Source organism: Python bivittatus, unplaced genomic scaffold (genome assembly GCF_059951505.1).
Source record: "Python bivittatus isolate LINGU-HERP-01145 unplaced genomic scaffold, Pbiv_v1 ctg000350_np1212, whole genome shotgun sequence".
Lineage (NCBI taxonomy): Eukaryota > Metazoa > Chordata > Lepidosauria > Squamata > Pythonidae > Python > Python bivittatus.
In genome coordinates this window covers 31,193,303-31,216,569 of record NW_028277074.1, presented here as the reverse complement: position 1 = coordinate 31,216,569, position 23,267 = coordinate 31,193,303, and the positions used below count along the sequence as shown (strand labels likewise).

Genomic DNA, 23,267 nt, shown 5'->3' with positions numbered 1-23,267 from the left:
CTTCCTGCTCGCATTTTCTATGCCTTGTCATATTTTCCCAGGACAATAATAATTCTCTGGTTCTTACTCTTCCTTATCATGCCCCCCAATCTTTGGTAAGGTTGATATCTTCCTCGCCTCTCCCCTGCCCCTGCCCCATTTTCTGAGCAGTAATCCCTTTGTTGACAAGTTATAACATCCCTCTTTTTTTTACCCCATCCTGAACTCTGTTCCTTCTTTCTGATCCTTTCCAGACATTTCTTTGTACATAATCAGTACTTTTCTCCTGTTTGCTTGTTAATAATACAGGCCACTCTTGGGGAGATTAAGCCTGCTTATCTTTCAGCTAGAAAGGTCCATAGTGTGGGGCATAAAAGGATTCTTAGTGAGATTTAAAATATTGTTAGGTTATTTTCTTTATTACATGATGCTACATCATGTAATAAAGTGCAAGGCACTGTCTTCCATCCATCACCCACTGCCTTTACTGCTCCGGTTTGCTCTATCCAACAATGGTCAACTTACTTGCGAGGCATTATATGCTTCAGTCTTCTGAACAGATCTGATCTGCATATTTTGCCATTGGTCCATGTTTTACTGATTAAAACTAAAACTTTGAAATTTTAGGAATAATTGAAGATCCCAAGATACTTCTTTTAAAAAGCTGAACCTCCAAAAGGAACTGGGAATAATCATTAAGAAGGATCAAAGTAAAATGTCCATACTGTCATAATTCAGCCACACTTGAGTGAGAGTGAGAATGAGAGTTCTGGGGATTGTAACCCACATCTCATACCTAACTTACTCTGAATGGGCTGCTTCTAAGCCTTTTTGGCTTAGACCAAGTATTTCTGTATGAATAGAAATAATTTACGTGATAGTATGGAAAATAGTATTTTTTTCAGATTTACTGCAGTGGAATCTAAAAGTGCTAGGAGCCTTAATTATGGAGCCACTGCTATTGGTCTATTACTTAGGTATATTCCCTTATCTAGTTCTGCCTGCAGATTTTCTGAAGAAACAGTAATATCAGAATCACATTTTACAGTTTGATGAAAAGGACAGTATAATTGGAAACCCCTTTCAGAACTAGATAATAATTCTCAGATACATCAGGAAGTTATCCTCCAGGGATTGGATATATCAGCAAGTGTCCACAACAAACTGCAATGACTCCAAACTGATGTGTCATATGTGGTGACATCATCAAGCTAATGCCACTATTCTTTCCTTGTTTCCGGAAACAACTAAGTTAGTCACATTTGCGAGATGACATTTTCACACGCAGTTTGCTATTTGTCCTTCCCACAGATGTCCATGGCTATAATTGAGAAAAGGCTTGCAGAGAAACTTCAGGACAAAATAAATTAAAAATCCTCGGGACAGGCTGCTTTTGGAGAATAGTCTGGATAAGCCTTTAGTCAATTAAAATCTTATTTCTGCTGTAAATTAATTCAATACAAGTAAGACTATCGGGAACATACAGGATGAGTATGTTTGCTGACTAAAATGTATTTACATTTCTAATCTTTCTCCTTCCCCAAGCTCAGGAAACACAGTAGCTATCTAAAAACATGCAAAAATACAGCATACAACAAAAGACAAAGATCATAAGATGGGCAACTGCTGAGAAACACTCTGTTCACCTTGGATCATTAAAACTTATGTCCTTGTATTACATTGGCAAGTTAGCTACACACACAGCTTAAATGAAGCTCTATGACTATGTTTGCTACCTTATAGGCAACTGGAACTTACAGTGCTTACACTAGCACAGATTTGGGGCCAGAGTGACTTTTGTGTACAGCACTCAAGAGCATGGTCAGTAGCCAGTAATAGTGGTAAAAATATGTTGAATGCCGGTTTGTTAAATGTAGGGCAGCTACAAAATATCTTTGAACTTTTACTTTCTCATGTGGCTAAGAGAACAGTGTTTCACCTGGCTTATCTCTGTTTACGTATATACATTGCCTTTAAAATTTGCTAAGCATCTCCACTTTAACCTCACTATTAAATTTACAGTGCTGTGATGTGGCCCAGTACTGTGCCTCTGAATACACTTCTAGCAAGCCATGATGATTTACTTTTGAGTCTCTTCCGTCACTGCAGTATAATTTATTGTTACATTTGTATCTCCTATTTACTAGGACTGTACATACTTCAAAATATTTTGAAGCATGAGCTTAAAAATGTTGATGCTGCAATGAATCAAATCATTATATCAACATAATTTTAACACAACTTTTAAAAGTAGTGATAGCTTTTTTTTCAATGTTGTATGGAAGCCTGAAAAAATGCATGCAATGCAATGTTTACAGGAATAGTATCCTGTCACAACCCACTTGATAGTTCACTCTAATTTGATAAGAAGTGTTTGAAGAGCATTCTGAGAACAGTTTTCAAGCCAGCTGTATATCCACTTGATTTTCATTCCAGCCAGCCCACATTTGCTAATCAGATAATCAAGGAGAATGTTATCAAATGTTGTAGTAAAATCAAGATATATTACTTTTATAGATATATTACTTTTATAGTATTCCTACAATCTATTAAGGAACAAATAAAACAAAGAAGCATGGTTAAACTGACAAGACTTGTTCTTGACAAATCGGTGCTGTCTTCTGGTAACTACCAGAGTTTTCAAAGTGCTTACAATTAAGTCATTTATGATCTGCTCTAAAGTATTCCCTATCCTGTAATCAAAATGACTATAGTTCCCAGGATTCTTTTATTGGAGATATGGAAAACATTTGCTGTCTACTATTCATCTGGTACTTTGAAAGCTCTCCAATATTTATCAGAAATAAAGGTTTAGATCCTCAGTTATTTCAGTATTCTATGATGGAATTCATCTGGCCCTAGAAATTTAAATGGATTTAAAATGAATAGTTATTCCCTGATCATGTGTGATCAGTCTCAAGCTTCATCCTACCCTTTTATCATTCTCTTTACACTTTCTTGATGGAACAGACTAAACCAAAATAAAATACCTCTGTCTTTTCTTTGTTAGCTATTCACATTTCGTCATGTCCATGGAGGAGCTGGTATATTAAGTTATTTTTTAAATTTTATTTTGAAAATGAGAATCTCTTTTTTTTTTTTTTTATTCATAGCATCCTTTTTCAATCATAGCTCATTCTGCACCTTCGCTTTCTGGGCTACTTCATGTATCCCCTTTTTCCATCTTCTTCATGTGTCCATTCTCAAAGGTTTTTGAATTGCCACATTAACTCCTTCAGCTGTCTTCCATTTGTTTTTGTTTTTGTTTTTAATAATATTTTATTGAAATTTCAAAGTTACAAATTTAAAAGTTAGGAATGAAAAAGAAAATTGGAAATACAAAATATAAAGAAAAGGAAAAGAAAAAGTGAGATAAAGTAAAAGAAAAAGGAAAAAGATATGAAAAATAGATAACTTCCAACCTATCTCTGGTCTTAGGAATAATAAGGCTATCATAGGTGCTAGTTTTTAATACATTAAGTAGGAATAATTCTTTGTCAAAACATATCCCATTACATTTATAATCTAATCTTCAAATCCCCATGTAAGCTTCACCCCACCTGCATTTTGCAAATAGTCCATCAGTGGTTTCCATTCTTTAAGGTAATAGTTATTTGAGTTTTCTTTTAATAAGCAAGTCAGTTTATCATTTTCTGCCATTTCCATCAGTTTTAACAACCATTCTTGTATTGTTGGTAGTGTCTGGGTTTTCCAAAATTGTGCATACAAAAGTCTTGCTGTGATAATCATGTATTGAGTAATTCTAATAAGATGTTTTCCTGTTTGAAAGTCCATTATCCCCAACAGGAATAGTTCTGGTTTAAATGGAATCTGTATTTGTAGTATGCTCTGCATCAAGGTTTGAATTTGAGTCCAAAATTTCTTTGCAATTTTACATGTCCACCACATGGTAAAATGACCCCTCTTGTTGGTTACATTTCCAACAAACGTTGGAAATTGTCCCATACATCTTTGGTAGTCTTTGGGGTGTCATATACCATCAATACATCATTTTATAAAAATTTTCTTTCAAATTATAACATAAAGTAAATTTTAATCCTTTAGACCACATATTTTCCCATTGCTGCATATGTATATCATGTCCAATATTTTTTGCCCATTTAACCATGCATTCTTTAACTTGTTCTTCAACCATTTCTTCTCTCAACAATAATTTATACATTTTTGCTATTAAATGTTCATCTGTTTCACATAATTGAATTTCAAATTTTGATTTATTCTGTTCAAATCCAAATTCTTTTTTATCAATTTTTTTTTTAATATTGCATATAAGAAAGCCATTGAAAGGTATATCCTTCTAAAACCAATTGCTCTTTTGATTTAATTTTATATTCTCCTTGTTCTTTTTCAAATAAGTCTTTATATCTCATCCATTTATTTTTATCCCTTGTTTCAGTTCTATAGAAGGCTTTTTGTATAGAGGTCCACATCGGCATCTTAGGGCATAAAAGTGGTCTGCATTTAGTCCAAACTTTTAATAGAGATCTTCTGATATAGTGGTTTTTAAAGTCCACATTAACTTTAACTTTATCATACCACAAATATCCATGCCATCCAAATCTCAAATTATGACCTTCCAAGTTTAATAATTTTTCATTTCTCAAGGTGATCCATTCTTTAAGCCATACTAAACAGCAAGCTACATAGTACAATTTCAAATAGGGAAGACCCAAACCACCTCTTTCTTTCACATCTTATAAAACTTTATATTTTATTCTTGGTTTTTTCCCTTGCCATATAAACTTAGAAATGTCACGTTGCCATTGTTTAAAGGGTGGTTCTGAAGTCAATATTGGAATTGTCTGGAAAAGATATAGAATTCATGGCAAGATATTCATTTTAATCACTGATATTCTTCCTAGTAGTGACAATTGTAACTTTTCCCATCGGTCTACGTCTTTTTTAATATCTGTCCAGAGTGGAACATAATTATTCTGAAATAGACCAGCATTCTTTGATGTCAAATACACTCCCAGATATTTTATTTTTTTCTGTATTGTAAATCCAGTTAATTCATTCAGTTTCTTCTGTTGATAAAAATCCATATTTTTAGTTAAAACCGTTGTTTTTTGTATGTTTACTTTGAACCCTGCTAGCGACCCAAAGTCTCTCAATTTTTGCATTAACAATTCAATCCCCTCCAATAGGTTTTCTAAAGTAATGACTAGGTCATCAGCAAAGCCTCTTAACTCATATTCTTCTTTTTTAACTCTTATTCCCAAAATGTTATCATCTTGTCTAATATCTCTAAGTAATACTTCTAAAACCAATATGAATAATAATGGAGACAAGGGGCATCCTTGTCTCGTACCTTTTTGAATTTCACATGGTTTAGTAAAGTCTCCATTAACAATTATTTTTGCGGATTGTGGTATACATATTGATTTAATCCATTTAACAAAGTTTTCCCCAAATTTCATAATATCCAAAACTTTAAACATAAAAGGCCAATTTAAATTATCAAAGGCTTTTTCAGCATCCAAAAATATCAAAGCTGCTTGTTTTTCATAATGTTGTTCCAGGTATTCTAATATATCCAAAACATTTCAGAAGTTATCTCTAATTTGTCTTTTTGGTAGAAATCCTGCTTGATCCTGATGGATAAATTTTACAAGAATATTCTTCATTCTTTCCGCTAGAATTGTTGTGAATATCTTATAATCATTGTTCAATAAAGATATTGGTCTATAGTTCTTTGTCAAGGTCAAATCCTGTTGATCTTTTGGAATCAAGGTAATATGGGCTTCTTTCCAAGTTTTTGGCATTACACCTGTGTCCAAAATTGAATTCATAGTCATTTGTTTTGAAATTGTCTGTAATAATGATTTTACAATATCCTTTACTTAAAACTCCCATCTATCTTGAGTTCCTTAACCACTCTCTTCTCCTGCCAGAATTCCTACTTATTGTATGCACTTTTTTGAAATCCAGAAGAGACATTTAATTACACTCAGCTTTGTTATTGTTGTTTAGTCGTTAAGTCATGTCCGACTCTTCGTGACCCCATGAACCATATTGCGCGAGGCCTTCCTGTCCTTCACTGCCTCCCTGAGTTTGCTCAGTTTCATGCTCATTGTTTCAGTGATGCTATCTAACCATCTCATCCTCTGCCGTCCTCTTCTCCTTTTGCCTTCAATCTTTCCCGGCATCAGGGTCTTCTCCAAAGAGATCTCTCTTCGCATTAGGTGACCAAAGTATCTGAGCTTGAGCTTCATTATCGATCCTTCCAATGAGCAATCAGGGTTGATTTCCTTTAAGAATGACTGGTTTGACCTCCTAGCAGTCCAGGGGACTCTCAAGAGTCTTCTCCAGCACCACAGTTCAAAGGCATCAATTCTTCAGCACTCAGCCTTTTTTATGGTCGAGCTCTCACAGCCATACATTACTACTGGAAAAACCATAGCTTTGACTATGCGGATCTTTGTCGGCAAGGTGATGTCTCTGCTTTTTAATATGCTATCTAGGCTTGCCATAGCTTTCCTCTCAAGGAGCAAGCGTCTTTTAATTTCATGGCTGCAGTCTCCGTCTGCGGTGATCTTGGAGCCCAAATAAATGAAGTCTGTTACTGCTTCCATTTCTACCCCTAATCCATTCCTAATAGATGCCAGGAATTGATGGGTCCAGATGCCATGATCTTAGTTTTTTTAATGTTGAGTTTCAAGCCAGCTTTCGCACTCTCCTCTTTCACCCTCATCAAGAGGCTCTTTAGTTCTTCTTCACTTTCTGCCATTAGGGTGGTATCGTCTGCATATCTGAGGTTGTTGATGATTCTCCCTGCAATCTTAATTCCGGCTTGTGATTCTTCCAGCCTGGCATTTCTCATGATGTACTCTGCATATAGGTTAAATAAGCAGGGTGACAATATACAGCCTTGTCGTACACCTTTCCCTATTTTGAACCAATCGGTTGTTCCATGACCAGTTCTAACTGTTGCTTCTTGGCCCGCATACAGATTTCTCAGGAAACAGGTAAGGTGGTCTGGTACTCCCATCTCTTTAAGAATTTGCCACAGTTTGTTGTGATCCACACAATCAAAGGCTTTTGCATAGTCAATGAAGCAGAAGTAGATATTTTTCTGGAACTCTCGTGCTTTCTCCATGATCCAGCGAATGTTGGCGATTTGATCTCTGGCCTCTTCAAAACCCAGCTTGTACATCCGGTAGTTCTCGGTTCATGTATTGCTGAAGCCTAGCTTGTAGGATTTTGAGCATAACCTTGCTAGCATGTGAAATGAGTGCAATTGTGCGATAGTTTGAGCATTCTTTGCCATTGCCCTTCTTTGGAATTGGAACATAAACTGACCTTTTCCAATCCCGTGGCCACTGTTGCGTTTTCCAAACTTGCTGGCATATTGAGCGCAGCACTTTAACAGCATCATCTTTTAGTATTTTAAATAACTCAGCTGGAATACTGTCATCTCCACTAGCTTTGTTGTTAGCAATGCTTCCTAAGGCCCACTTGACTTCACTCTCTAGGATGTCTGGCTCAAGGTCAGTGATCACACCAGCGTGGACATCAGGGACATTAAGATCTTTCTTGTATAGTTCTTCTGTGTATTCTTGCCACCTCTTCTTAATCTCTTCTGCTTCTGTTAGGTCCCTGCCTTTTTTGTCCTTTATCATGCCCATCTTTGCACTAAACGTTCCTTTCATATCTCCAATTTTCTTGTAGAGATCTCTAGTCTTCCCCATTCTATTGTTTTCCTCAATTTCTTTGCATTGTTCATTTAAGAAGGCCTTCTTATCTCTCCTTGCTATTCTCTGGAAATCTGCATTCAGTTGCTTATATCTTTCCCTTTCACCCTTGCTTTTCGCATTCCTCCTTTCCACAGCTATTTGTAAAGCCTCATCAGACAGCCATTTTGCTTTCTTGCATTTCTTTTTCTTTGGGATGGTTTTAGTTGCTGCCTCCTGTACAATGTTACGGACCTCCGTCCATAGTTCTTCAGGCACTCTGTCTACCAAATCTAATCCTCTAAATCTATTCATCACCTTCACTGTGTACTCACAAGGAATATGATCTAAGTCATACCTGAGTGGTCTAGTGGTTTTCCCTACATTCTTCAATTTAAGCCTAAATTTTGCAGTAAGAAGCTCATGATCTGAGCCACAGTCAGCTCCTGGTCTTGTTTTTGCTGTCTGTACAGAGCTTCTCCATCTTTGGCTGCAAAGTATATAATCAATCTGGTTTCGGTATTGACCATCTGGTGATATCCATGTGTAGAGTCGTCTCTTGTGTTGTTGGAAAAGAGTGTTTGCTATGACTAGCTTGTTCTCTTGACAGAACTCTATTAGCCTTTGCCCTGCTTCATTTTGCACTCCAAGGCCAAACTTGCCTGTTATTCCGATTACTCCTTGACTTCCTACTTTAGCATTCCAATCCCCTATGATGAAAAGGACATCTTTTTTTGGTGCTAGTTCTAGAAGGTGTTGTAGGTCTTCATAGAAGTGGTCAACTTCAGCTTCTTCAGCATCAGTGGTTGGGGCATAGACTTGGGTGACTGTGATATTGAATGGTTTGCCTTGGATACGCACTGAGATCATTCTGTCATTTTTGAGGTTGTACTCCATTACTGCCTTTCCCACTCTCTTATTGACTATGAGTGCAACTCCATTTTTTCTAAGGGTTTCTTGCCCACAGTAGTAGATATAATGGTCACCCGAATTAAATTCACCCATTCCCGTCCATTTCAGTTCGCTGATTCCCAAGATGTCGATGTTCAATCTTGTCATCTCATGTTTGACCTCATCCAGCTTGCCTTGGTTCATAGATCTTACATTCCAGGTACCTATACAATATTGTTCTTTATAGCATCGGACCTTCTTTTCACTTCCAGATACATCCACAGCTGAATGTCCTTTCGGCTTTGGCCCAGCCGCTTCACTCTTTCTGGAGCTACTTGGAATTGCCCTCCGCTCTTCCCCAGTAGCATATTGGACACCTTCCGACCTGAGGGGCTCATCTTCCGGCGTCATATCTTTTAGCCTTTTAACATTGTCCATGGGGTTTTCTTGGCAAGGATACTGGAGTGGGTTGCCATTTCCTTCTCCAGTGGACCACATTTTGTCAGAATTCTCTGTCATGACCTGTCCGTCTTGGGTGGCCCTGCACGGTATAGCTCATGGCTTCACTGAGTTACGCAAGCCCCTTCGCCATGACAAGGCAGTGATCCATGAAGGGGACACTCAGCTTTAGTTTTGTTAAAATCAAAAATTTCAGCAGGGGAGGGTCATTTTCCCCTGTTCTCCTACTTTTGCTTCCTTAACTAAGTAATTTCCTATTGGTTAATTTCAAGTCAAATGTTAGTCTTATGCACTTTCCTTTATCTTCTCAAGAGAAAGTTATTAGCAAGACCAGTCAGAAATTTATCTGAAGCACTACATTTGACACACTTTATAATTACAGTCCAAGCACAATTGGCTCTAACCACTCTATTGCCTTAGATATCTCTGAGTTCAAGACTTTCCTATTTCTGAAAAACCTTTGTAATCAATAGAGATAGAGATAGATGTGGATATAGACAGAGATAGCTCCAGTTTAAGCCTATCAATAAATATTTAGTTATAGGTGCTATATATTAGTGCACATTATTCATTTCATTTTCATTCCATAGACTCCATAGAGAAGTCATCAAAAATGGGAATAGAATATTGAATATTGAACCAGGTGAGCTTTTGGCCCACTCCAGCAGAATTTTTATGTTCTTAGATGCTGGGGGAAAAAACCATTATGTGACATTTTCAGAAATGAGAATAGCCAAGGGAATTACTCTGCTTTCTGGAGAAGAAGTCTTTATAATTCCTCTACTAAAGTACATATGTCACCCTATCATCATGCCTCTGCTAAGATGCTCGTGCAAACAGCACTTCTCCTTTGATCAAATACAAGAAAATGCACCTATAAGCATGGATAAATGAAGCCTTCTGGCAAGATTCTGAAATTTGTCTCTTTCTCAAGCACCAATCAAGTTGCTTAGCAACTCCATAATTCTTTTTTCACATTCCATGTAACTAGTGTACTTTGATTATGGAGCTAGAATCTCTGTACCTTAGATATTTTGTGAAAGAAATCATAGACTCTGCTCTATGACCCTATCTTAGTCCTCTTTCGCTATATTAATTAACACTGCAAATAACTCATAACTTCATGGATACCTTTGCCATTGTACCTTAATTAAGTCAAAGGTTGGGAAAAATATCCTCTTCCTATTTTTGGTCAGAAATATATTTCAGCAGCAGAATGGATACTTTGGGCCAAAATTCCCATAGTACTGAGCTAAGGGTTATGAAAGTTATAGTCAAACACATCTGGAGGAGACTATCTTGGAGAAAAGTGGTGTGTTACCAAGCTGTGAATGGTTACCACAAAATATTTAATAGAAAATATAAATGGAAATGGCTAGAAAAGTTCAATATAATCATATTTATTTACAAAAAGGATTATTTGAAAGAAAAAGGTGATTGGTTAAAAGGAATTTAAAGGAATGAACCAGGAAAATTCATCTCTTACATTTATTTAGGTTACTTAAAACCCCTATAACAAAAACCCAGATCAATGCATATAAATCACAGATGTTCCAGTATGGTCAATGAACAATGTCAAGAAACCTATAAAAGATACTATGGCTTTATATAAGAAATAAGGTTTCCTTTAAGAAGTAGCAGCAATGTTGAAAAAGGAAACTCAAAATATTTTTCATAAAACAAATGTAGACTGACAGTAGTAATCCAAATGAAGAATAAGAACATATTTCCAAAATTAAAATATTAAATAATAAAACAGATATCTACTGATTGCAATATTTATAATTGTCCTCTAGCAGTTAATCTCAGAACATTAAGATCAAACAAGCCACCATATGAGAGTAACTAGAGGATGACAGAGAAAAAGAGCACAGAGAATGTAAATGAATGGATTGAACTGTCTCCACTGTGAAAGGACGTTGGGCAATTCACGCAAGAAGTTTTCCAAGGTAGGATTGGAAGAATCGCATCAAGTAGAGGTAACAAGAAATGGTGATCTATAATTCATTAACAAAAGAAAAATAAACCCATAGATATAGACTGCATATAAAATAGAATAACCAGCAAGAGGCTGAAGAACAATTTAACATATGGATAAACTTGCTGAGGAAGAATAAATCCTATCTCACCAAATTTTAAATTATTGAGAATATCAATAGACAGCTAGTGGTGACTGATAGACATTGTGTCCTTGAACTTTCAAGAAGCTTTTAGTAAAACTTCTTGCCAAACACTTGTCAGTGACATTAGCTATCACATGATAAAAAAGGCAAAATTCAGTATTTGGCAGATGAATGAATACTAAATACAAAATTGATAATTCTCATAATGAACAGAAAAATGCTATGGTCTCCCAAACACTTCATTAGGGCCAATGCTATTTAATTGTATTTCTAGATGAACAAGGGCCATATTTGCAGGTATCCAGAATCAATACAATAATATTCCCTTTCAGGACAAATGATGAGTTTTAGATTTTGTAGTTTACATTTTAAAAAAGCTTTGATGAGGAAAGACAATAAAGCAGAAGTCAGCAACATTTTCAGGTGATGGGCACCATTATACAATGTGAACAGAAAAATATTTTTCCCTCATCATAAGACCAGAAATCACCCCATTATCAGTCAATCTAGGACAGATAACAGAACATAGTTCTTAACAGAATAAATAATTTTGCAAGGTCTGTCATACAAAATTGAGCAAGAGTAAATAAGATAGTCAAGAGGCATGGTCTACCATTCCCTTCCACAGACATTGTCTAGAGATACATCATCAATACAAAAATAGTCATAATAAATAGGGCGGCAGTTCCTGTGTATATGTGGGCTCCCTAGGCTTGCAGAAATAATATATTTATAAAGAAAATATATAAATGTGAATATGAGGTGAGCTTCCTGAAAATCTCAGGAGGCGGGGGTAAAAGCAGAAATTACCTTGCTGAAGTTACTAGCCTCTTAGAACAAGTACATTTGAGGAGAATGAAAGTGGTAGTAGTTGTGTGTGTTCTAAAACAATGTGTGAGGCTGCAAACACTGCAATAGTTTGTGACTCATTAAAATAGCTGCATCTGTATCCATGGTCATGCAGTTTTCATGCTCCTATGTATCACAAAGCATCTCTTCTCAGTCAAATCAAAGCATTTCACAATCCTGTTCGAGAATCAGTTCTATCATATTCCAATCCAAATCATGCTTTCTGATTGATACAGACATGTTGCAACTGAATATTAATATATCTATAAATGCAGGCACAGTTCAGCAGGAGGAATTTCATCCTCAGTTATTGAATCTTATTAGAGTCATCTACATATTAAACTACTAGGTTTATGGAGAAATGAGATAAATTTCTCATCTCATAAATGATCTGCAGAATTTATATTTGTCTAGGAAGAACTGTCACTCTAGAAATGTGTACTTCCCACCACTGAAAAGATACCTACGCTGAGATTTTGGTACCTTAGTAGGATTATTTCTGAAATAATTATCTGGTTTTGTGAATCATCTTTTAGCTTTTTTGAGCCCGGTTCCATCTGTTATACACAGATATTCTTTGCATATAAGAGCTTTCAGGAGGCAAAATTTAAGAATGACCGGTATAGATTGATTGCTGTTCCACACAGCTTCCACATTCATGAATAAGTACAGGAAAATAGCTGTGTTTGATTGAGCCAACTATATAGAGCTGGGAATCCTATAGTAGGCTGCAAGTTTATTAATAATGCAAGATTGGACTGGTCTCTGAAACCTTTCTGTTATGCTTTTCTACAGCCTTAGGGCTAAATCATGTTCTTATTCAGAAAGGTTTCAAATTCTTTAGATACATTCCTCCCCCCCCCAAAAAAAAACAGTATGAAAGACATTCCTTAAGAAATTCCTAAAGGTAGCAATAATGCTGTGCTGTTCTCTGTTGTATTGGTTACTGTTCAACAGTTATTTAGTTAGACCCAAATTATTTATGTATGAGAAAGAAATATTGAAGACAATACGTACAAGGAAAGCAAATGTGTCAAATTTCCAAGATTTTTATCTAAGAGCTGCTAATTCTCCTTCTTTGCTAGAGTTGTTTTTTGTTAGCACACACTCATTTCAGAATATCCGTCCATTAATATCATATTTCTGCTTCTCTGGTGCTTTTTCAAACAGGTCGTTTTATTTTATCTCTTTAGCCAAGTAATATATTCTTAGTAACTGAGGCATTGCAGAAGGGTTTTATGAAGGAAATAGTTACAACATACTGAATCAGAAGTCTGCAGTGATATATGAAAAATAAAATGCTATATGAGGTATACCAGCTAGCCATGAGTAACATAACTTTTTTTTTTTTTAATAATCCCTCTAACCCCTATGGGTGGTATGTGTCTTCCTCAATCTCGGGTTCTCTACCAGAGGCCTGGGAATTTGAGGGCTCTGCGCAGTATCTTACCTGTTCCTAACACTGCATTCTTCCGGACAGAGAGCTCTGATGTTGTTCCTGGGATCTTTTGGAGCCACTCTCCAGCTTAGGAGTCACAGCCCCGAGTGCTCCTACCACCCCTGGGACCACTTTGGCCTTTACTTTCCACATCCTCTCTAGTTCTTCCTTCAGGCCCTGGTACTTCTCCAGCTTCTCATGCTCCTTCTTCCTATTTGTATGTTGCTGTCACTTGGCACTGTTACATCTATCACCACCAATGTCTTGTGGTTCTTGTCTACTGCCACAATGTCTGGCTGATTGGCCAGTACCTCCCTGTCCGTCTGGATCTGGAAGTCCCACAGGATCTTAGCCCTGTAATTCTCCATGACATTCTGTGGAATCCCTCATCTGGACTTGGGAGGGTCTAGCCCAGGGGTTCTCAAAGTACAGCCCGCGGGCCAGATACGGCCCGCCAGGGTCATTTATCCGGCCCACCCGCCTGATTGGCCACCGCTGCTGTCTGTCAGAAGCGGAAGTGTCGGGGCTGTGTGAGGAGCTGCAGGCAATGCACGAGGAGGAAGATCGCAGAGCCGGACTATTCTACATGACAGGTATGCCAGGTCCGGTGGCTCTCCTCCTCTCCTCATACTCCGCAGGATGGATCCTCTGTGTGCATAGGAATTCGTTCATGTTTTTTTCAAACTATAGTCCATCCCCCCAACATTCTGAGGGACCGTGAACTGGCCCCCTGTTTAAAAAGTTTGAGGACCCCTGGTCTAGCCCATACACTATAGACAATGCCAGCTATTTGATTGTGCCATCCAGTGTATGCTGTTCCTGCCTGCATCTTACACCCTGCCACTATGTGTTGGACTGTCTCTGAGGTGCCTCTGCACAGTCTGCACCTGGGTCCTGTGTAGTGTGGTAGAGCCCTGCTTCTATGGACCTGGTGCTTAATGCCTCATCCTCTCTCTGTCTCATGGAATATGAATATATGAATATGTATGTATGTATGTATGTATGTATGTATGTATGTATGTATGTAACACTGTCTCTAAGCCCAGTTGTATCCCACAAAAAGTCTTTAGCTAAGGAAGGAATCATAGAAGTCTGCTTTAGGCCAGGGATCAAAGGTAACATTAATTGCATTGCTCTGATCCTAAATCCATTCCCTCCCAATAGTTACTACAGAAGCAGAGATAGCTCAGGCTTCTTTTGTGATGCTAAAAAAAACAAGTTGATGGTTCTTTTCTTGTTCAAAGTGAAAAATCTCCTCTAAGCCTGATTCTAACATGATTTCTTGCAGGTGAGGTAATGAAAAGCTGTGACATACTGTATGTTTTTCTGGATTGTGGCCCACTTCGTCATATGGATGTATTATTATCCCAAGAGAGATGATATGCCATGATTGTCAAAGAGAGAGAGAGAGAGACAGTAAAAGAAGGGTTCAGAGTAAAATGAAATTCCACTAGTTTATACTAGTAAAATACCTTCAATTTTGGTGAGCACTAAATGTTACTGTACTGCAGCTACTAAGATCTGCCAAATTAATAAAAGGATCTGAAATCCTTTATCCTTTAAGATTAGCTCCTATTTCCAGGCTGTCATTGCACAAAATTGCTAGGATTTGATTTTAGAACAATTTGCTGAATAAAAGCTGTATCTACATGGATGATACAAAAGTCTGAGGCAACTTTGTCTATAGCATTTAGGCGAACTATAAAAGGATGAAGCCTCTAGGTTTCTACATTGGCAAGCAATGTTTTTCTTTTATTTTTTGCCTCCTTTTCTTTTTTAAAAGGTCATCCTGCCTTTACTGAAGCAGTGAAAGTGAGCTTAATTATTTTCCCTATTGAGAATAGTATATAACTATTTAAAACATAATTAACAATGGGATGTCAGTCAGTGGTTGTACTTTTTTGCTAGTTTTTATGCCTGGGGAGTTTCAGTGCTCCCAATTAGCTTTAATGGGAGCACTGTGCTAGTTATCAAATTGACAGTCATGACCTACCCAGCGGAAGCAACCATAAAACAATTTGGAGAACAAAGATGAATGGCAAACATCTCACCACAAATGGATGCCAAATATTATGTATTCTGGTTTTGTATGATAGGATTACAAATGATGTCCTGTTGCATCCAAAATGCTCAAAAATAAAGGTCTTGCTCTTGTAATCAGGTGATTATAAGGAAGGGTGTTGAAAGGACCTTTACCTTCTGCCTGTCTCTTTGCTCTCCTAGATGACCTTTGAATAGGTGAAATTGCTGTAACTACAAGATAATCTCATCAATGATGGTTTGCCATCTCCTTTTTGACATCCATTTCCTTCTTCTGTTTGTAAATTGGGTATCTCCCATGCATGTACATGTATGTGTATGTATATTGAGTGATAGAGAAATAAAGGTCCTAAATAAACAAAATGAATTATTTTAGGTCAATGTCGAACTGAAATTGAAAGAATTGAAGATGCACAAAGGGCAGATTTTATGCAAGGCATCTGCAGTTCAGATAATTAACGAACATGCATGTTTATCTTCCAGCAGCAGCAGAGTAGGCCATCCATAATCTAGTTGGTCCCTGATTTTTTTTTTTTTTTTTGCAGCCTCCAATGCACCTATTTTCCTTTAAAAAAAATCAAACATCAAAAAATCAAAACCAAAAATCAGTTTTCTCTGCTTCTGTGCTATCACCACATCATTGCCATTCCCTTGCAAGCTTTGGAAGCATTTTTTTTTATTATTATATGATCTTAGGAACAAGAAGAGTATCCATTTCTAGTCAAAGCCACAGGTAATTCAGCTGCTTAAGGTCTAATAAGCTAATGGTATTGCACAGCCATGTATTAATGATTAAACTCTGTAAAGGATTATCAATGTTTAATGTCAGGAATTTATACTTAAGCAAGGTGGCTCCAGTCAATTATTTGGAGATTCTTTCTATCACCACTCCCCACCCCTGCCCAACATCAAAACCTACCTCATACAGCCAAAGGGCTTTCATAGTCAGGGCAAGGGAATTCTGCTTGTTCCAGTCCAGTTACACATGGATTAACCTGATACTACCTATTATAGTTTATTGCTGCTGAAGAGACACTTGATATAATGGATCTCCAGTGAGAAGCTACAAGGTCCTTTGACATTTTTTAAAAATATTAATCATATTTTCCTTATGGATAAATAGGATTTGTAAATAACTTCCTGCCAAGGTTTGAGCTTTTGGAATGTTGTTTGTTTAACTTGTGGAAGCTTTTGCAATAACTGGAAAGACGTTAAGGACTAAGAATTTAAGTATAAGCAACCAAATTTGCTTGCCCCTCTAAAGATCATACCACAGTTTGATGATAGGTTATGAAAGGAAATTTAAATGTGAAATGGTATGGTTTAGACCAGGTTTCCCAACCAGCTTCTCTCCAGAGGTGTTTGATTACAGCTTCTAGAAATCTAAAACAGCCCAGCCTAACACAATAAAAAAAAGCAAACAACTAGAGAAAGATAGTTTAGAAGGGAAAAGGTGAACTAAACTGTTGTAAAACTTTATAGATATAATATCTAGGAATTAATTTGACATTTGTGGTGGACTTAACATAAATAGCTTTTTATTTATTTTTAAAGTAGCACATCAAGGCAGATAAAATTAAAGTATCCTACCTTTTAATATAGAATTGCTATTCTGTTCAGAAATGTTTCTACCTAAAGGCTTACAATATTGGCAGAGTCAGTACATGCATTCTCATTAGCTCAGTCAAGCCCTCTAGAAATAAACTGAACAACTAAGTCAGAGGCCAACTAGTTCATCAATGTGTGTGTGAGATGGCATCCCAGGAAGTCTGTCCATTCAGCCTGAACCCCAAAAGATGATTGTAACCTTTTGTTGTGGTTCCAGATTAACTAGGGTCTCCATGTATATAGACCTACCTGAGAAAGCCTACTTTCTTCAGGCATTCATGTTGAATGTACATTCGGTACAGTAGCACTTAAACCATAACGTTGAAGGCAACAGTGCTCAATCTTGTTTTCAGTTATCCATTCCAAGACTGCATGAATAATGTTGTCCTTTTAACTGCAATAAATGTCATCAAAGCAGGACCTCTGCACTGATACTTGTTTACCGCAGGGATGGCTTTAAGTACCAAAAGCATCTCCAACAGGCTAACTGTACCAAAGTGCCATTAATTAAAGGGCTGTGATTAATCAGTTCAGTACTAAAAACTTGGCAAAAATGGTCAGTATAAGCATGATAAGACAAGAGAAACAGCTTGCAGGAAGTATTGATCAGGATCCCTCTAATAACCTCTCTTGATCATTTTTTTAGAAGAAAATTCTAGCTGTCACGGTTGCGGAGATAATATTCTGAAGGTTAAGCAAAGCAAATGCAGAAATGTGTGCTTAAATGGGCAACAGCCCAAAAGAGATATTGTGATTTTCAAATTGATCTGATAAGTTCAGCTTTAAAAGATTGGTTTTGGTGGTATAATGTAACAGTAATTTGAGTAAATACATATAGGATTGCACTGCATGAAAACAAAGCATATTGATTTCATCCTCGAAGTAGAATGTTCTCCATCCATTCTAGGTAGGATTTATTTCACACTGAATGTATAAAAGCATGATCCAATTGTATTATTTATTTTGATTCATTTACTCCATTTCTATATTGGCCATATCAAGAAAAAAAATCTCAGAGTAATATATATATATAGCAAAGTTAAATGCAAAAATCAAAATAGAAAGCAGTGCAATTGCATAATGAAAAACATTTAACATAATCCCCACCGCCACAAATATTCCCTCAAACTAAGTAAAACACAGTCCAAGACTCAAACAGGAAAAACCTGGGTAAAGAGATGCTGAATATTAGAGAGGAGAACATCCCAAAGGGCATGTGCCCCCAAACCAGAGACTTGCCCAATGACAATCTGTAGGTTAATCAACAAAAATCCCCCTAATGATCTTAGCAGTTGCACAGGTCTATAGCAGTGAAGGTAAACTACAAGTACTTTTATCCCAAGATCTTAAGGGCTTCATGGGCCAGTAGTGATCTTAACCAATACATCAGATTCAACAGTAATGTAATCATGTTTAACCTAGCATTTTATTCAAACTTACCTATCCCAGTTTTTAAATTTTTTTTAATAAATTCACTTTTTTTTTAAAAGAAGTCCAAGTTAAAAAAGAACAATCCTTTTAAAGAATGCCTTTAAACACATTAGAAATCCAAGCTAGCATGCTTGTCATATAGATCAACCTTCCCTGGACTTAGTGTCCTTGAGATTTCTTGACATTAACATCCCGATTTCTCAGCAATAGCCAGATGATTAAAGTCTATCCAACTGAGTGGCCTCCAGATTGGGGAAGCTGATATACATAATGAAACTGATAGGCATAATTGACCAAAAGGAAATGCAGAACTTTCCTAATCAAGCTAAGGATGGAAACAGCTAATATATACAGATATGCTTTGTCCTAAGCAAGTCTTATGGCCCATATAGCTTAAACTTCCCTGCATTCTTTCTGCTTGGCCACAGGTGTTTGAGACAAAACTCACTTGATGTCTAAGAACAAGTGGAGGTTAATCCTGACCTTTTTCAGTATCTTTGCTTTTCAAGGTGCTGAGTAATTAGCTGTAATTACTCAGATAAAAAAGCTGTCATTTTGGAGGACACTGGGTCGCTGAAAACTGATTTAGAAAGAGTACATATATTGTATAAGTAGAGCTTCATAAAAAGGATATATGTGTGTGGTACATACACATGTGTGAATGTGAGGCATAATTTATCTAAACTGCCTTTTTGACTCTTTGGAAACAATTCTAGCCCTTGTGTTTCACACAGCATTGTGACTGAGGCAGAATCTAGCATCTTAATCTTTCTTTGAAAATAAATATGGTGATTTCATAGTTATGTAAATCAAATGAAGCTGTGTCCATTAATTTTACATTTTCAAACACTGATGCAATAATGTGCCCTTGCTTTAAAAACAAGCATTTGCATTGTGTGAAAAGATCCATCTGTACATTTGAAGCATCCACGTGGCTTTCTCTGAGCATGTTTATCAAGAAACAAATGAGAAAATAAATTATTTGTGCCATGGCTCTTCTCATTAATCTTGATTGCATCCTGCATAACCTAGTCCTCATGTTTAAGTTTTCTGTTTAACTGCAATATCAATAAAATATTACTGAAGTTTCCTTAACTTTGGTTACTCTTAAATCTTCACAAAGTAGACCTGTGGCATGAAAAATGTATAATTTCACTTTAATTGGATAACTGAACTTGTTAGCATAATTCTTCTTGGCTACCAATTTCTTGGCACAGATTACTACCAGCACCAGTTATTGTAGTTCCAACTTTTAAAATAACTTTCATGTCAGTGTATACAAACATTTGCCTACACCAGGGCAATGTCTTCCTAAATTACCCAGGTCATGCGATGCACTATTAGCTCTATTCTCATTTACCAGTCTCACCTGACTTTCTAACTGTACAACAGCATTACAGTTGCTCTTTTCTTCATTCCAGGGCATGGATTATATGGAACTTTTGAAATGTTGTCCTCCTGGAGGAAAACTAGAGAAGACCAACATGTAAAAGAGAGAACTGCAGCCGTGTTCGCAGACTCCATGCTCTCCTTTTCTCTCACCACTGCCATGTATCTGGTGACTTTTGGGATCGGTGCCAGCCCCTTCACCAACATTGAAGCAGCCAGGATCTTCTGCTGCAATTCCTGTATTGCAATTTTCTTCAACTACCTCTATATACTTTCCTTTTATGGTTCCAGCCTCGTGTTTACTGGCTACATAGAAAACAACTACCAGCATAGTATCTTCTGCCGAAAGGTACCAAAACCAGAGGTATTGCAAGAGAAACCTGCTTGGTATAGGTTTCTTCTGACAGCCAAATTTAGCGAGGACACAGCAGAGTCAGAGGAGACAAACAGTTATGAAAGCCACCTTTTGGTGTGTTTCCTCAAGCGTTATTACTGTGACTGGATAACAAACACTTACGTCAAGCCTTTTGTAGTTCTCTTTTACCTTATTTATATTTCCTTTGCCTTAATGGGCTACTTGCAGGTCAACGAAGAGTCAGACCTCAGTAACATTGTAGCAACTGCGACACGAACCATGGAGTACACTGCTGCTCAGCAGAAGTACTTCAGCAATTACAGCCCAGTCATTGGGTTTTATATTTATGAATCAATAGAATATTGGAACATGACCGTCCAAGATGACATGCTAGAGTATACCAAGGGGTTTGTAAGGATATCTTGGTTTGAGAGCTATTTGAATTATCTGAGAAAGCTCAACATATCAACTGGATTATCTAAAAAGAATTTTACAGATATGCTGAGGAACTCCTTTCTGAAAGCTCCCCAATTTGCCCACTTTTCAGAGGATATCATTTTTTCCAAAAAGTACAACAATGAAGTTGAAGTGGTGGCCTCTCGAATGTTCTTGGTGGCTAAGACCATGGATACCAAACGAGAAGAGCTCTATCATCTCCTGGAAACCTTACGGAAGCTCTCTCTCAAATCTAAGGTGAAATTCATTGTTTTCAATCCATCTTTTGTCTACATGGATCGTTATGCCTCCTATGTGGGGGCCCCCTTGCAGAACTCCTGCATTAGTGCTTTATTCCTGCTCTTCTTCTCTGCATTCCTGGTGGCAGATTCTCTCATCAATGTATGGCTCACACTCACTGTTGCCTCAGTCGAATTTGGAGTTATAGGTTTTATGACCTTGTGGAAAGTTGAGCTGGACTGTATTTCTGTGTTGTGCTTAATTTATGGGATTAATTATACAGTTGACAACTGTGCACCTCTCTTGTCAACATTTGTCCTGGGCAAAGATTTCACAAGAACTAAATGGGTAAAGAATGCCCTGGAAGTGCACGGGGTAGCTATTTTACAGAGCTACCTCTGCTACATTGTTGGTCTAATTCCTCTCGCAGCTGTGCCTTCAAATCTGACCCGTACACTGTTCAGGTGCTTGTTTTTGATAGCATTAGTCACCTTCTTTCATTGCTTTGCCATTTTACCTGTGATACTGACTTTTCTGCCACCGTCAAAGAAAAAAAGGAAAGAGAAGAAAACTCCTGAGAATCGGGAGGAAATAGAGTGCGTTGAAATGGTGGATATGGATAGTACCCGTGTGGTTGACCAAATTACAACAGTCTGACTAGTTGGTTTGTTTTGCTTTTTTAAAAAAAAAAACAATAACAACCACCACCCTAAATATTGCCAAGAGAAGAAAATCATATTGATTATAACAATGGGATTTGGATGTCTGTTTTCAAATTAAAACCAGGAGCATCCAAAGCAGTGTGTGAAGGGGAAAAAGTAACTGTTTGTAGATTGGCCTTCACATAAAAAGTACAGTGACATTTACATTCACCCAATACAATGAGAATGTCAACTTGGGTTGCTACCTGAGATAAAGATAATAGAGGTGGGTTACTAAATAGCATACTGCCGTGTCTGCCCTGCCAATGCTGCTGCCCCTGGGGCAGTGTGCCCACACATTGAAAGGTCAACTGTCAAGGCTGAAGAAGCAGTAAGTGTACATTTTGGACATAGAGGCTATATAAAACTTTCAGTACAGCAATAACTCAGTTCCATGAGTCAGCTATTATGGATCTTAGCCATTACATCTAACTTTTGTTTCTATTGCTTCTTTTTTTTTCCCTTTTTCTTTTTCTGAATGGAAACATATATGCAAGCTGTTAAACAAAAACAAACCAACAATGGCCAAGAAATTCAAATTTACGCAAGCTAAATAGAGCTATCGCTGTCAATCTAGGGTCATTTTGCAGTTGCCTTCTTTTCTGAATTAATCAATATTTTCAAGTGGTATTAATCCCCTATATATTTTAATATAACATGATTTTCTAGCATTTTTTTAAAAAGATAAACAAAATTAATAATACATATACATACACTATTCAAGTTATCTGTTATAACACCACTTTCTCAGTAGGTTTTTTTTATTATTATTTAAGGAAACCTTGCTTTCCTGATGCTAGATTTGACAGCATTCTCTAAAATGTTAGGAGATCTAATAGCAGGTTGGAAAAGGAGTATATTAAGCACTTCCTACCAAAATCCATGAAACAAGCCTCAGATGCCTAAATTTTGTCACACAAGTGTGAGTGTTGTAGAACGTCTTAAACGACAAGCCTTCATTCCAGGTTGTACACGATTAATACATGAAAAGAGGCACAGTCGCTATACAGAACGTGTAACATAAGTCACAATCTTCAACTAGAATTTCTGTCTCTAAAGTCTCCACTATAGACTATGAACCAAGAAAATCAGTTGAACACTCCAGAAGAGTGGTTTTGAACTCTTAATGCTGCAGTCTTTCTTGAGGTAATGTTTAAAGCAGCTGCTCTAATATATTAAATACAGTAGACAGTTATCCTTGCCCTCTTGAAAGGTATGAGATATGTTGCCAGAGGACAAGAAGGAATCAAACAATTAACAGTGCTGCAGTGATCTAGACCAGAAGGATCCATATACTTAAATCTCCCCCCCCCCTTTGGTATGTTTACTTGGTGTATCCCTGGTATTTGCTAAAAATAGTATTGCATCTGTGATATGGAAAAATACAGAATCTGCTTGTTGTACTGACACCTCATAAATTCTAGGAATTTTCAACTGACATTAGCAACCTGTTGTGGCTTTAACTGCTGGGCATGATATTAGAGCCATAGTAAGCAGCATCTGTATTGAGCAGGTGGAACAGAGCAGACCATTTCCATTTCTCAAAGTTCCTTCTCAGTAGGCAGAACCACAGTGGCACTAGTCAATCACTGCTCCAGATCTGGTACCACGGGCCTCTCAGAGTTCTGCTTTCTC

General features: G+C 37.1%; 1 protein-coding gene across 1 annotated transcript in view; it reads left to right on the top strand.

Annotated features, from left to right (window-relative positions):
* The window catches only part of PTCHD1 (patched domain containing 1), a 59,396-nt gene extending 37,808 nt beyond the window's left edge, over positions 1-21,588 (top strand). The window contains exon 3 of the mRNA XM_088144820.1: positions 19,934-21,588. Within this exon, the coding sequence (XP_088000946.1) occupies positions 19,934-21,588 (1,655 nt within the window). The remainder of the gene's footprint in view (positions 1-19,933) is intronic.
* The last annotated feature ends 1,679 nt before the right edge of the window (positions 21,589-23,267 follow it).